Source organism: Lepidochelys kempii, chromosome 7 (genome assembly GCF_965140285.1).
Source record: "Lepidochelys kempii isolate rLepKem1 chromosome 7, rLepKem1.hap1, whole genome shotgun sequence".
Lineage (NCBI taxonomy): Eukaryota > Metazoa > Chordata > Testudines > Cheloniidae > Lepidochelys > Lepidochelys kempii.
The window spans coordinates 111,427,678-111,444,405 of NC_136386.1; the positions used below are offsets into that span (position 1 = coordinate 111,427,678).

Consider the following 16,728-nt stretch of genomic DNA (forward strand, 5'->3'; position numbering starts at 1 on the left):
CCATTATGTATAACTGGATGCAAAGCAGAGTTTGGGGTGGAGGCTGACAGCTTGCGACCTCCCCATATAATAACCTCGCACCCACCCTGAGGGGTCCTGACCCCCAGTTTGAGAACCCCTGGATTAGACCTACCTGATCCTGCACTCAGTGTAGTCAATTATACTACTGTATCACCATCTACTTCAATGGACACAAGATTAGGAGCCTCTGTTGTTGACTCTCTCTTTTGGCTGTGATTTTTTTTGTTTATTCCATTGTCATCTGGGGGAAATGGGGATACTAAATGTCTTTTAAATGCGTAATCCTACAGTCATTTCTAAGGGAAAACACCCTGAAGTGTTTTGCCTGAGTAAAGGCTGTAAAATAGTTGTCTGTATCTCTAATTGTCTTTAGCTGAACTAACAGCAAAATTATTTATCATGTTAGACCTTGCCGTCAAACTAGGAAATCCTCACCTCAGCTTTTCTTTCGTTAGCATTGGCACTAAAGGCCTCACCATGTTCTCCTCAGGTTCATGTAGACAAAAAATCCAACTTTTGCTAATATTTTTAATTGGATAATACTGCTCATATCACTCATTTGAATTTTATTCATACGCTATTCAAATACTTTTTTTATTTAACATCTATTACATGTATACTTTACATGTTTGGGCTGAATAGCTACCCGTAAATAATACCATTGGAAAAAAGACACAAGGAACACTTGTAAATGAACAATTTAAACACATGCATACTGAGATTGAATATTAATAACAGGTTTTCACCAGATTAGGAGTCAAATCCTAGTCAGTTGATTCTCATGGCTAGTACAATCAATGACAATGACATTATCTGAATAAACAAGGCAGGAAAATCCTAATCCCAGTACAGAGAAGGCCCAGATTTATGTAATTTTCACTTTCTTCCAGTTCCATACCATGTAAATTACACCATTTTAGCCACCTTGAGGTTCTCTGACATAACTTATATCTCCTTATACAACACCTCTTAATTTGACTCAGTTCAGCAAAGGACTGGAGCACTCGCGTAACTTTAAATAGGCAACTAGTTTTATTGAAGTCACTGCGACTACTGATATGCTTAAAGTTAAGCTTATACTTAAGTGTTGTGCTGAATCAAGGCCTAAAAGGATTCCCATGAAAAAACACTTTAATATTAATTATGAAGTCAACTGTCATCATCAACTTTAACAGCAATAGTTATTGGTAATGGTAATAATTCCTATTTTATAAGACTAAGTGGTTTTAGAATATGTTTTGGGACCAATTCTGCAATCCATACACGGACAAAACTGCTATCAAACTCTCTCCCTCCATCTCAGACACAAGGGGGGGGGGGGGGGGGTCAATTTTCAAAAACTGTAAGAAAATATGGGTTGTGGAGCTTGGATACAGTATTTCACTGGGGACAAATAGATCCACCCTCCCCATCACTCCCCTGGATTCCTCCACATCTGTGGAGTACCCTGGGCAATGGACCTGCAGCCCTGAGGCTGAAGTGGCAATCATGGATCATACAGCATTGGGTGGGGGAGGATTTCTTAAACTTAAACCCCAAGGAAATCCTCATCAAACAGCCCAGTTACTTATATATGAAAATAGGATTTAGTCTGTAATGTTAACTGATGAGAATTAAGGTAGTGATGGTGGGGGGGTGGATTAGAAAACATGTACCTACTAGCAGAGTGGCTTTGTGATTGCTGCCACTCTATAGAAGTTATTTTGTACTTTCATCTTTGTACTTCTGGGTTATGGCCTGCTTTATGAAGCTTGCACAATTGAGCTTTTAAGGTATAAATAACCATATGGCATGTAAATATCTCCTGCTGGCAGCATAAGTGTCTGTCTTAGAGGAGACCCAGGCTATTACCTTTCCTAGTAAGAGGAGGAATATGATGAAAGTGGATACACAGGGAAAATGGTACACTCAGAATGGAGTTAGTTATGGACTCTACTGTATCTGTACTGGCTTGTGTGCCATATTCAGAGATGGTAAAGGAACAGCCTAGGCAGGGATGCCTGTTGAATATGAGAATGGGATCACTGCCAAAACAGGAAAAATATTATTTTTGAAGTAACCAAATGCCCACATTAATAAACAGCAAAAGGAGAATCTTTGTTTTCCCAACAAGAAATATGAAGGGTGATAGCGTAACAACAAAGGCTTACTAAAATGTGTGTAGCTAAAGTACTGCAAAGACTGGTTTCTGTGACATTTAAATCAATCTTCTGTAAATTATTTATTTGCCTGAAGACTTTTGTGATAATTTCTGCAAAAAAGAAAGATACATGCATGTTAATTTGAAATATATGAAACAAATCCTAATTGTGAGACTATTCTTTATAAATAACTTAAAAGGGCAAGGACATGGTCACAACCTCCGCCATATGTCAGCTGACTTGGGCTAGTATGTGGCCAGGAGTATTCACCACTCTCTTTAAAGAGGTATACTAGATATTGTTGCTGTGTGTACTCTTTCACAGGAGTCAAAAACAACATGTCTGTCTTGGGTACAATACCTTTGGGAACTATTTTCAGAGTATCAGCCATGTTAGTCTGTGTTCGCAAAAAGAAAAGGAGTACTTGTGGCACCTTAGAGACTAAACAATTTATTTGAGCATTCGATGCATCCGATGAAGTGAGCTGTAGCTCACAAAAGCTTATGCTCAAATAAATTGGTTAGTCTCTAAGGTGCCACAAGTACTCCTTTTTTTTTTGCGAACTATTGTTTTTGCACAGCTCCTGTTCCCTTGTCCCCAACACATGGGTATGTCTACATAGCAATTAAACACCTGTGGCTGTCCTGTGTCAACTGGCTTGGGCTATGGGGTCCCAGAAGGATGTCCCCTAATGGGGTCCCAGAGTCCAGGCTCCAACCCAAGCCTAACATATACACTGTAATTAAACAGCTCTGTAGCCAGCTGATGCGGGACAGCCACAGATGTTTAACTTCAATGAAGACATACCCACAGTGGCCTAATGCCAAAATCTTGCCCTTGAATTTTAAGAAGACTGAATTTCTTTGTATCATATGTAATGTACCAGGATACCAAATGAAATTTATTTTGTTTACACATCATATACAACATCCTATACATAGTGAAGTATGTAACGTTCCCAAACCACCTCAATCAGCTTTAAGATTAGTATAGCTACATTGCTATATTTAAAGTTGAGCATTTCTGTTAGGCATCTCATTTTGAGAGTTTAATCTCACTCTGTGTATTTATGTGGCCCCTGTCATCATAGTATATGAGCATCTGCCAGCATTATTATTCCCGGCCTTGCTTGAGAGTGTACATTTTAGATCTGTTTTAGACCTCTGAGAAATCAAAAAAGTAGAAGTTTGCATTTTACAAAACTTTGTTTTACTTGCTCATGATAAAGTTAATGAATGAGGTTCAAGGTTACCATCCTTCCAAATAAAGCGTTATGCAATAAACTACTCTGGCACAAACATTTTTACTGTTCATTAAAACCAATGTACATACATCCAAATAAACCATATCTTGTCACTGATGCCACATTTTTTCCCCCTAGTGGCAGTTGTATCATCAAACAGTAGCTAGACCAGACTCCAAAATACATCAACCAAAACCCCTTCACTCCTGAAAATGAGACCCTTAAAGTATTTACCTGCAATGTGTTTGTCCCCTACTTTTAAAAAACTAATATTAAGAGTAGTAAAATTCATAAATTCACAAGTGCTGAATAAATAAAGCTAATGTAACACAAACTAACAGTTATGAAAATTGAAGAAAAGGTTGATATTTAGAAGAAAATATGCAGTCTTCTCTAGTCGGTTTCCATAAAGAACCCTATGAGTTTACAACATTCAGTAAGTACATGAGAGTTGTCCTCCTCTGTGGCCCAATTGCAACATGTCTATTTAAATAAAGGTTGCTCTCTAGGATCAATGTAGCTCATCCTCCATGGTCTGTTCAGCATTCAAGAGGCTAATATTAATGGTGGCCCTACAACTAAATCCCTGCATCTTTTGCTGAAAATTTCTCAGTCTTAACAGGTAATTTTTTTCTGACTTTCCTTTTTCAGTGAAAAATGGGGCTCTTGGCAGTTTGCAAATGGTGGGCCTAAAATTAATGGAAATTAGGAGCGCTCAATAAAAATAGCATACCATCTGCAGAAATTCAATTTCTGTTTGAAGAGCTTCACAAACATTTTCCAAGTCATCTTCTTTGTAAATTTCCAGTTCTTTTTTTATTCTGTTTCAATTAAAAAAACAAAAGTCATATCCAAGGCTAGTCAATTGTATTACTTACTGTTTCATTCAAATTTGGTCCAAGCCTGCAATCTGCTCAGCGTTCGCAGACCTTATCCTCCCTGCACAGATCTGATTGCGTGATCAAGAGCTAGATTTGCAGTTATGATAGACCTGCATGTTCAACACTGCATAACTCCTGGAGATTATTCATCACTGGCAGTTGTGGTAGTGATGAGAAGAACTTTAGAAAATAACAATCTCTGGGTTTGAAGAAAATATATCCAGAATAAGTGCTGTAACAGACAAATGTGAATTATAGGGCTATAAGTCTATTGCTGGGTGTGGTGATATCATAAACTCTGAGAGGATTATAACCTCATAATTAAAAATTTGCCTTTCTTTTAATACATGGATTTGAATAATTGATCCAGGCCCTCCACAGGTTCCCACTTCTGTTGCCTCCATAGTTATCGCTGCTGTCTCTCCTCTGTGTTATGTTTGTTCCATGCTGTCCTCTCCTTTGCAATATCAATAGCATATGTCAGGGGTTCTCAAACTCCTCCACAGTGTGGCTCAATTTCAATAGAGTGAGTCTCTGATTATACCTCCCCTCCTGTTCACTGTGCTGTGCCCCATTTCTCCTTCCATTCTATGTCACATGATAGTCCTATGGCCACTGCGGCAATTGCTTACCTGGAAAAATAGTAGTATTAAAAGTATCTTTAATTTTTAAAAGTGTTTGTAGCTAGATTGCGATATGCATTAGCAGCTGGAAATAAGGAGGTGCCAGCACCTTGTGACCAGCCACCTCACTGTGTGGACCACCAGAAAGTGCTCTGCAAGCCAACAACGGTTCAGAGTCTGGGAACCCCTGTGTTAAAACTTTCTTAAACTGAAGGGCCCTAGGTCTTCACATTGAGTTTCCAGGAGGGATGTTATGGAGAATGAAATTGGTCACTGTCATAATTATTAAGGGAAGGGTAAACCCCTTTGAAATCCCTCCTGGCCAGGGGAAAGCTCCTCTCACCTGTAAAGGGTTAAGAAGCTAAAGGTAACCTTGCTGGCACCTGACCAAAATGACCAATGAGGAGACAAGATACTTTCAAAAGCTGGGAGGAGGGAGAGAAACAAAGGGGTCTGTGTGGCTGTCTATATGCTGTTTCTGCCGGGGATAGACCAGGAATGGAGTCTTAGAACTTTTAGTAAGTAATCTAGCTAGGTATGTGTTAGATTATGATTTCTTTAAATGGCTGAGAAAAGAATTGTGCTGAATAGAATAACTATTTCTGTCTGTGTATCTTTTTTGTAATTTAAGGTTTTGCCTAGAGGGATTCTCTATGTTTTGAATCTAATTACCCTGTAAGGGATCTACCATCCTGATTTTACAGAGGTGATTTCTTTACTTCTATTTACTTCTATTTCTATTAAAAGTCTTCTTGTAAGAAAACTGAATGCTTTTTCATTGTTCTCAGATCCAAGGGTTTGGGTCTGTGGTCACCTATGCAAATTGGTGAGGCTTTTTATCCAACATTTCCCAGGAAATGGGGGGGTGCAAGTGTTGGGAGGATTGTTCATTGTTCTTAAGATCCAAGGGTCTGGGTCTGTAGTCACCTAGGCAAATTGGTGAGGCTTTTTACCAAACCTTGTCCAGGAAGTGGGGTGCAAGGTTTTGGGAAGTATTTGGGGGAAAGGCGTTTCCAAACACCTCTTCCCCAGTAACCAGTATTTGTTTGGTGGTGGTAGCGGCCAATCCAAGGACAAAGGGTGGAATATTTTGTACCTTGGGGAAGTTTTGACCTAAGCTGGTAAAGATAAGCTTAGGAGGTTTTTCATGCAGGTCCCCACATCTGTACCCTAGCGTTCAGAGTGGGGAAGGAACATTGACAGTCACAAGGACAAAACTGTCTAATTGTCACTCAGCATCAAGCTCAAAAGGCAGCCCCTACAAACACAGAACCTGTGACTGAGTTAACCTCTGGCACAGAAGCAGTTAATAAAGCAGATTCTTGTCAACAAAATTCTGAATTGTGGCTGATCCTGATTCAGAGGAAATGTCCGCTCCAAATATTCCTGTAGACTGGATGGAGCCATTGAGAGGGATTTGACTTACCTAATACTGTCTCCAGAGTGGCCTAAGAGGCCATGACCAGAACAACAGATGCACTGTTCATCAGATAACTAGAGTCTGTGCAGCTCTCACAGAAGCAAAGAGAGCTATTCACAAGTGAATAATCCTCTCTAAAGGGGGTGGGTTCCCATGGGGAATATTAAAGTTTAGGAAATAAGCAGGCAATTAGTCCTGTCAAAGGTACCAGTCCAAACTACTGTGCATCACCCATTATATTTACTTAGTTAGACACTTAATGGACCAAGAGATAAGCTAATCCCAAACTTTTAGTGGCCTGATGTACATGAAGCGTAAAATTATACTGTAAGCCCTGTTATGGGTGCTAGCAGGTAGAGAAACAGAAGAGAACTGCAAAGTTCGGTTAAGTCCACTTCCTATAACAGAAGAACAATATCAAAGGGTCATGATGGATATTTTGAGTCTACTATATAGGCAGACAAAAAGGCAAGAGGTATCTCCTGGTGCTAGTGAAATATGCCAGCTAGTCCCTTACAGCAGTAGCCTTGCGCACTGCTGATGTTGAAAGAGAGAAACTGATAACCTTTAAGTGTTTCATATATTGGGTGTTAGAGGATATTGGTGAATTAGCCTACTATGTATATATTGATGATGTTTCTTTAGCCAGCCTAACATGGGCAGAGCATCTCTTCCACATGCGGCAGTGATGCTTCTCATAAAAATGGCTTTGCTAACCGTGAAAGAAAAAGTGTAACCTTGAGTTGATAGAATTAGCTTATTTGGGACACAGAGTTAGAATGGATGGATTTAATAACAGAGACTGAAGTTTGTTTCATTTTTCCCCATTAAGGTACCAAAAAAGGCAAACTGCAGAAAGGGATAAATTTGAGCTGTATATGATGTGTGAGGTCTCTCTGTTTAGAGAAGGGTTACAGAAGCTTACAGAAGCATTTCTTTGGAAACGAACTGCATACATACATGTGTTCTGACAGAAAAGGAAGATATAAAAGAGAATTTTAAAGATGGTCTACAGCTGTGGTCCACAAACTTTTTAGTACTGCAGTTCCCTTACAGATATTTTAAAATTTGGTGGCTCCCTATATCAAGTGCCTTTTGTTTTTCTTTTTTTTTTTCTTGACACAGGATACTAGAATCAAGATGGACTCTAGAGTTTGGATGGTGTTTGTGACTTTAACTATACACAGTTTGTTTAATTATATAATCTAATCTAATCTGGGTTTTTAAACCTATCATTTGAAACTATGGAGGTTTTTTTCATGGTGTCTTTGGACAGAGCCTAACATTTTAGTGGAAAAAACAGGCTGTTCTGAACTGCATAGTTGCGCAATGCTTGGTTGAATCTCTGATAGTGCCAGGTATTAGTTGTTTTCCAAGTTTAAATGATTTCTGTGTTTAGTTTTCCTGGAAACAACTGCTGAAAACGCAGACACACAGAAATAACTTAAACCAAATGGAAGCAGCACTTTCATAGCTTTATCACTGAGTTCTTTGTACTCTCCCCTAACAGAAATCCAGAATTCCTGATTTGTCAGATTTGAAAATTTGACGACAGTTTTTAACACTTGACAATTCTAAGTGATTTTCTTGAGCTGAGATATCTAAGGTTAGAAGTGAGTCAGCTGTTACCAAGAATGGCTTTCAAATGCAATCGATCTGGAGAGTCGTGTTCAACTTCAGGAAAATATTCATCAAAGTGGGAATACAGTCCAGACAAATGAGTTAATATTGGGTCGTTAATTCCATTTCGATTACTTTCACTTTGTTCTTTTTAAAAGTCTGATAATATTGGAAACCTCTCGCTAACTCCCTTTTCAATGTGGCATCTTCAAAGACAAACTTTCTTCATTAATCCCCAGATTTTCTCTTTCATATTTAGTATATTTGCATGCCTACCTTGAAGTGTTAGGTTCAGTGCATTCAATTTGCTAATATGTCCACTGGCTAACCCAATGTAATAAAAAAGTCCAATTACATATGTAATCTGCAAGGTCTGTTTTCCCCAAGGAGGAAAATTCTGATTTCATCACACAATTCAAAACCACCTGACTTTGCTATGAAACAAAACTTGAATGTGGTCAGTGCCCATCTGTTCACAAAACATACTAAAAGAGTGTGTGATCACCAAACACTCTAGTTTTCTGTGATTTTTTTAAAAAAAATCTCCATAAGAAACATAAAAATCCACGTTTTTTCTGTGATTAAAATTAAATATTGAATTTCAGTTTCCCTAGCCACAATATATATAGGTATCAGTTGAACACAATGTTATTGATACAGTAGAACTCTGTTTGTCTGAGCCTCCATTATCTGGCTCTCCGTATTAACCAAGCTGGGGCTGACAGCTGAGCCCCGGGACAGCAGGGCTCCCGCCATCAGCCCCAGGGTGTTTAATATGGAGAGCCGGATAATGGCGGCTCAGCTAAATGAGGTACTACTGTATGTGTTTTTATTTTTTCACAAAATGTAAAAACTAAAGATTCTCTGCAAAAAATGCAAATTCTATGTTTTTCCATGGCAGACGGATGTCTAGGATCCCTGGTGATCACTGCCCAGGATTTTATAAAATTAACAATTTTAATAACCATATTGAGAGCCTTATATACTTCAGTCTGCAAATTCTTCAATGCCAAAGCTTGGTGATGAATCATACAGAATGTCCAAATTGATGCTGGTGTCACTTTCTTTAATCATGCTGCAAAATCCCTATTCTTTCCAGTCATGGCTGCAGCCTCCTCCCCACACAGCCTCCTCCGCACACAGCCTGATTTAAGATCGTCATCCACTATGAATTTATCACTGATCTTGCATATTTTCTCACTTGTTGTTTGAGTTGGGCTTTTTTGCAAAATGAAAGTTCAATTATTGTACCTGCTGTGACAAATTTCATATAACGCAGAAGCTGAACTATGTTGGCTATGTTTGTGGGTTCTTAACTTGTACTTACAACTGGTCTTGGCCGTTTTCTGTGCGATCATCAGTGTGCCAAGGGGTAGAATTATTTGACATCGGAATGGTTTTCAATGCCATGGCTGTTTGTTCCCCAATCATAATTCTACACATCTGTGGCTGCTGGAAGAAAAAGGCTCTTGCCAACAGTGTGTGCTTGTTTTGCATTTTGCAATTCACTTGGCTACAACGTAAGATGCTTCTAAGGCTTTTTGAGGAATGATTGCTTCTTTAGGCACAATTTTTTTTTAAACACTTTCATTCTTCTTGTTTCCAAAAGAAAAAAATTGTGGCTCTTGTGTACAAATTCCAGGTATTTATTTTCTAAATGTCTCTGTATTTTCTCTGACCTCAGATTTTCATTTATTAACACTTGAAAACAAATTACACATTGTGTCTGTGGACTTTCCACAGTAATATCAAGACACAAAAATCCAAACATACTGTAACTGTCATCATATTATCTACTTTTCTTCCTTTTTCAGTTTAAATTTATTAAAATAATCATCATCTTCAGCCAAACATTTGCTACATGTAGGATTCATACTTGATAAAAATCATTCCATTATAAGGATAAGATGCACTTCAATTATAGAACCATAGGGTTAGAAAGGACCGCAAAGGTCATCTAGTCTAACCCCCTCCCAAAATGCAGGATTTGTTGTGTCTAAACCAACCAAGACAGATGGCTATCCAGCCTCCTTTGAAAATCTCCAGTGAATAAGCTTCCACAACTTCGTGAGGGAGTCTGTTCCTTTGTCCTACTGTTCTTACAGTTAGGAAGTTTTTCCTGAGATTTAATCTAAATTTGCTATGCTGTAGATTGAACCCACTGCCTCTTGGCCTGCCCTCTATGGCAAAAGACAACAACTTTTCTCAATCTATTTTATGGCAATTTTTCAAGTATCTGAAGACCACTATCTTATCCCACCACGTCTCTTCTTTTCCAAACTAAACATACCCAGTTCCTTCAGCCTTTGCTCATATGGCTTGCATTCCTTCTCTTTGATCATCTTTGTTGCTCACCTCTGGATTCTTTCCAGTTTCTCTACATCCTTTCTACATATATTGGTGACCAGAGCTGAGGCCTAACCAGTAGCGAGTAGAGTGATACTGTCACCTCCTGTGACTTGCATGCTATGCCTCTGTTAATGCAACCTAAACTTACATTTGCTTTTTTTGCAACAGCATCACACTACTGACTCATGTGAGGTTGTGATCCACCACAACTCCCAGATCCTTCTCAGCAGTGCTGCTACCAAGCCAGTTTTCCACCATTTTGTTTTTTTCTTCCCTATGTGTAGCACTTTACATTTGTCTTTGTTGAATTTCATTTTGTTGTCTATAGCCCAGCTTATCAAGATCCCTCTGAATTTTAACTCTATTCTTCAAAGTATTGGCAACCCCCTCTAGTTTTGTGTCATCTGCAAACTTGATAAGTATGCTGTCATAAATATAAAGGGAAGGGTAAACCCCTTTGAAATCCCTCCTGGCCAGGGGAAAGCTCCTCTCACCTGTAAAGGGTTAAGAAGCTAAAGGTAACCTCGCTGGCACCTGACCAAAATGACCAATGAGGAGACAAGATACTTTCAAAAGCTGGGAGGAGGGAGAGAAACAAAGGGTCTGTGTCTGTCTGTATGCTGGTTTCTGCCAGGGATAGACCAGGAATGGAGCCTTAGAACTTTTAGTAAGTAATCTAGCTAGGTATGTGTTAGATTATGATTTCTTTAAATGGCTGAGAAAAGAATTGTGCTGAATAGAATAATTATTTCTGTCTGTGTATCTTTTTTGTAACTTAAGGTTTTGCCTAGAGGGGTTCTCTATGTTTTTGAATCTAATTACCCTGTAAGATATCTACCATCCTGATTTTACAGGGGGGGATTTCTTTATTTCTATTTACTTCTATTTTTTATTAAAAGTCTTCTTGTAAAAAACTGAATGCTTTTTCATTGTTCTCAGATCCAAGGGTTTGGGTCTGTGGTCACCTATGCAAATTGGTGAGGCTTTTTATCCAACATTTCCCAGGAAAGGGGGGGTGCAAGTGTTGGGAGGATTGTTCATTGTTCTTAAGATCCAAGATCCAAGGGTCTGGGTCTGTAGTCACCTAGGCAAATTGGTGAGGCTTTTTACCAAACCTTGTCCAGGAAGTGGGGTGCAAGGTTTTGGGAAGTATTTGGGGGGGAAAGATGCGTCCAAACAGCTCTTCCCCAGTAACCAGTATTAGTTTGGTGGTGGTAGCGGCCAGTCCAAGGACAACGGGTGTAATATTTTGTACCTTGGGGAAGTTTTGACCTAAGCTGGTAAAGATAAGCTTAGGAGGTTTTTCATGCAGGTCCCCACATCTGTACCCTAGAGTTCAGAGTGGGGGAGGAACCTTGACATATGCTCTTTCTACCTACATCCAGGTCACTAATAAAGATGTTAAACAACACTGGACCCAGAACAGATCCCTGTGGAACCCCACTTGAGACCTTCCTCCAATCTGACATAATTCCAGTAATAGTTACTCTTTGTTTGAGGTTGTTTAACCAATTATGTATTCATTTAATGGTAGTTCCACCGAGCCTGCATTTCTCCAGCTTACTTATCAGAATGTCATGTGGGACTCTGTAAAAAGCCTTGCTGAAGTCCAGGTCTATTATGTCCACCGCATTTTCCCCATCCACCAAATCAGTTAGCCTGTCAAAGAAGGAAATCAGCCTGGTTTCGCCTGATTTGTTCCTGGTTGATCCATGCTGGCTGCTGCTTCATCTTCCACGTATTCACAAATTGAATGTTTTATAGATTGCTCTAGTAGCTTCCCAGGTATTGAAGTCAGACTGCCTGGTCTGTAGTTCCCCAGCTCCTCTTTTATCCCCTTTCTAAAGATGGGGCATTACATTAGCCCTTCTTCACTCTTCCAGGACCTCTGCTGTCATCCATGAGTTTGTAAAGATTATTGCCAGTGGCTCTGAGATTTCTTCAGCGAATTCCTTCAGTACCCTCAGGTGAATAGCATCCTGCCCCGCTGATTTGAATTCATTCAGATTGGTCAGAAGATCTCTTTACTTATCTCAATCTGCATCCTTTCCCCTTTGTCTATGGTAACTTCACTTGTCGTCCAGTCATATGTTATTTTTTGTGAGAAGACTGAAGCAAAGTAGGCACTGAGCAGCTATGTCTCCTATCATCTTCCATTACCAGCTCACCTTCTGCACTGAGCAGCGGACCCACACTGTCCTTGGTCTTTCTTTTTTGCCTGGTATATTTTGAGAGCCCCTTCTTGTTGTTGTCTCTAGAATTTCTTGCCAGCTGTGACTCATTCTTTGCCTTGGCTTTCCTGATTTTGTCCCTATGTGCTCACGCTATTCCCATGTATACTTCCTTGGTGACGTGCCCCTCCTTCCATTTCCTGTATGTATCACTTTTGATTTTTAGATAGCTGAAAAGCTCCTTGTGCAGCCAGTGGCTCTTTTTATCCTTCCTCTGCATCAGAATAGCTTTATGTTGAGACAGCCCCCTTTGACTCCTTGTCTTCCTAATTGGCCTTTCCATGGGACCTTGCCTACTATTTCTCTGAGTCAGTTGAAATCTGCCTTTCTGAAGTCCAGTGTCTTTGTTTTGCTGTTCTCATGTCCTCCTTTCCATAGGATCTTGAATTCTATCAGATCATGATCACTACCTCCCAAGTTCCAACCACCTTCATATTCGCTACTAATTCATTCCTGTTTGTCAAAACCGGATCCAAAATGGTTGACCCCCTAGTTGTTTCCTCAACTTTCTGAATCGGAAAACTGTCCTCTACCCATGGTAAGAATTTGCAGGACGTATAATGTTTTGCTGTAATAGTCTTCCAGCAGATCTCAGGGACGTTAAAATCCCCCATTAATACTAACTCGTGTGTTAGCTAATCTTGTTACCTGCTTGTAGAATGACTCATTCACCTGACTTTGTGGCCTATAATAGACCCCCACCATAACATTGTTACTGTTCTTTTCCCTTGTTATCTTCACCCAGAGACTTTGTAGGTCTGTCTCTCACTTCCCCTTGAGGCTTGGAGCAAGTGTATACATTCTTGATGTACAGCGCAACACTCTACTCCTTTTATTCCCAAACCTATCCTTTAGGAACAAGCTATCTCCCTCAGTGCTGGTACTCTAATCATGGGAGTTGTCCCCACAGTGTCTGTAATGCCCATTAAGTCATAATCTTCTTCATATACCATGTTCTCCATACTCCTTGTATTTGTATATAGGCGTCAAAGATATTTTGCAGACTGCCCTGTTGCTTTTCTTTTTGCCTTTTTAACGCAGTTGTGATTTCTAGTCTCTTCTCCAGAAATTAGCCCCTTCCCCTTTTCTTTTTTACTTGAGCCTAGATCCTCATCGGACAGATTTTTGTCACCATCCCTGATAGGACCTAGTTTAAAGCTCTCATCAGGTTAACCAGACAATATCCAAAGATGCTTTTCCCAGTATTTGATAGATGGAGCCCATCCCAGCATGGTAATCCTCTTTCCTGGAACATCAGCTTGTTGTCAAAGAAGCTAAAGCCCTCTTGCCAACACCACCTGCGTAGCCGAGCATTGACTTCCACGATTCGTCGATCCTTTCCTGGGCCTTTTCTTTCAATATGGAGGAGGAACGAGAACACAACTTGCACTCCAAATTCATTGATCCTTTTTCCCAGAGCCCACATAGTCTGTACTGATCTGCTCCAGGTCATTCTTGGCAGTATTGTTGGTGCCCATTTGCATAAGCAGGAAGGGGTAGAGGTCCCAGTGCTTGATGAGTCTTGGCAGACTTTCAGTCACATCCTGAATTCTAGCTTCAGGCAAGCAGCACGCTTCTCAGGATTCCCGGTCTGGATGGCAGATGGTGACTCTGTCCCGCTTAGGAGGAAGTCCCCTACCACTACCACCCTTCTCCTCCTCTTGGGAGTTGGCTGGGTTCTTCCTCAGCCCTCTTTCACCATCTGGTAGTGCTGGTGCTGCTGCAGGCACTGGAAGTCTCTTTGCCTACCACTCCAGCAAGAGGCCTTCAGCAGAGACTTCCTGCTGAACGCTTCCCCCAGGAGGAAGTCTCTCTGCTGAAGGCCTCCTGAAGGAGCAGAGGGCACAGGAGCTCCCAGCCTCAGTGGGAGCAGCAGCATACGCTACAGAACCATAGATAAGGTACAGGAAATTTTTAAACTCAGTTTAATAGTCTCTTAATTAGAAAATAAAATGGGCATATCTACTATTTTTTTTCCCATAAACACTTATGGCTTCCCCGTGAATCCTTCAAGGCTCCTTTTGAGAGCCAAGGCTCAGAGTTTGGGAGGCACTGCTCTAAGAGGTAATATGTACTGCACTGTAATAAAATTTAATGTATAGCTCACAGATCCTTTAGAAGGGAGAAGTGGTACATTTAAAGGTCTAAGCCTCAGATTCTGATCTTGGTTACATTGATTTCGTAGAATATCCGGGTTGGAAGGGACCTCAGGAGGTCATCTAGTCCAACCCCCTGCTCAAAGCAGGACCCCCAATCCCCAATTTTTGCCCCAGATCCCTCAATGGGCCCCCTCAAGGATTGAACTCACAACCCCGGGGTTTAGCAGGCCAATTCTCAAACCACTGAGCTATTCCTCCCCCCTAAAGATTTGTCTACAACTCTGGCCCATTTAACTGAGGCTATTCCTCATAGAATCATAGAAAATCATATTAGGGTTGGAAGGGACCTCAGGAGGTCATCTAGTCCAACCACCTGCTCAAAGCAGGACCAATCCCCAATTTTTGCCCCAGATCCCAAACGGCCTCCTCAAGGATTGAACTCACAACCCTGGGTTTAGCAGGCCAATGCTCAAACCACTGAGAGTAACTTCATTGTCTTTGCTCCTAATTTATTACTTTCTGTATTTTCCTCTGTTAGCTTGATATTAAAAGCCTAATTTGTTTAATAAAAACAAAAGCATAGTTTGTTTAACATGGGAATAGGCAGGCACTGATTGCTTTCAAAGTGAACACTGCTATTCTTGTCTTCTGGAGTCAGGTGAAATTGATGTGTCTGATAGTCTGGGTGCAGGTCTTGAGCTACAAATGATACCATGGCTGTGATTCATGTGAGGAGTCCCAACTCGCTTTGTGGCACCAGTACTGAGGGTAAAATAACTGAGACCCAAGCAATAATTTCACCCATATTTGCTTATCTGCCTCTCGGAGCTATTATGAGAATTAACTAATTGCTATCTGTGAAGTGCTTTAAAACTGTCAAGCACTAATTAAATAATTACTTATGCATTTTATTTTAAAAGTTTTTCTAAAACTTTTAAATAGTCAGGTGGAGACATTTACATTTCTCAGAGTTTGGGGGGCAGTGGTAAGTCATTCTCATTCAAACGGAGAGGTTAATTTTACATTAATCAATTGATTCTGCTTTCAAGTCTTCCTTCTTTCTTATTTAGAAACTAAATAATTACAGTATGTGCCAGGAATATTATACTCACAAAACAGGAGATGTCTGTTAGGTTATAGGCTACACAATCAATGCTGTGGAGACGCCTGAGTTAGTGAATAAATGATGAAGTTTTACCAGAAAGAATACAGAGACAATGGAAATATTCAAAATAATGCTTAACCTGGAAGTAGATTTAGCTTTCTCATTTTAGTAATCAGATCAGAAGGACCTTCATACCAATCTTTTCACTGTCAAATTAGATGTGCAAATCTATGGAAATATATTATCCTGACATAATTCTCGGTCACTTTTAGAAGTAAGGCGTACTTCTCACCAGAACAAGGCATAATAGGACATTTCCCCCTCCCCCAGCATAATGACAACAGTTCTTTAAAAACAAAGAAAATAAAATATAAAGTTGGGCCACAAGATTCTTGCTCCAATAATGTAGATGAGTATTCAGAGAATTATTAGGTTAACCACTTACTTTCCAAATAAGCCAATATTTATATAAAATTCTATTATCCCCCTTCAAGTATGTCGTCTTTACTCACCTGAATTTGTGTAAGCGCTACACAAAACAATTCAGTTGTTTTATTTTATGCTGAAAATCATCAAAAAGCGATCACCAACTCAGTCTCACTGAGCACCTGATTCTGCAGGCTTTTCCTCACATTGAGTGGTACCTTATTGAGGATCCAATCTAATGCCCACTGGAGTAAATGGGAGTTGGATCAGGCCCTAAGAGTATGTCTATACACTACTGCCAGGAGTGAACCTCCCATCACCAGGAAGACAAATTAATACTAGTGGGGCTTGAGCTAGCAAATAAAAATAGCAGTGTGGACACTGCAGGTTGGGCTCTCATGTTTACCTGTCCCCCTAGGCTTCAGAGCACAAGCTACAATGTTTACACTGCTAGGTCAAGGCTGTCTACCCGAGTTTGGAGGCTCGCACCCAGTTGCAGTGTAGAGGTACCCTAAGTGACTAGCCACACTGACTTCAGCAAGGCTACTCAAGATGTAAATCAAAAGAGA

The 16,728-nt window shown here is 40.1% G+C and overlaps 1 protein-coding gene across 1 annotated transcript in view; it reads right to left on the reverse strand.

Annotated features, from left to right (window-relative positions):
* The window catches only part of CCDC172 (coiled-coil domain containing 172), a 75,180-nt gene that overhangs the window by 32,987 nt on the left and 25,465 nt on the right, over positions 1-16,728 (reverse strand). The window contains exon 8 of the mRNA XM_078853934.1: positions 4,139-4,226. Coding sequence (XP_078710060.1) covers positions 4,139-4,226 — 88 coding nt within the window. The remainder of the gene's footprint in view (positions 1-4,138; positions 4,227-16,728) is intronic.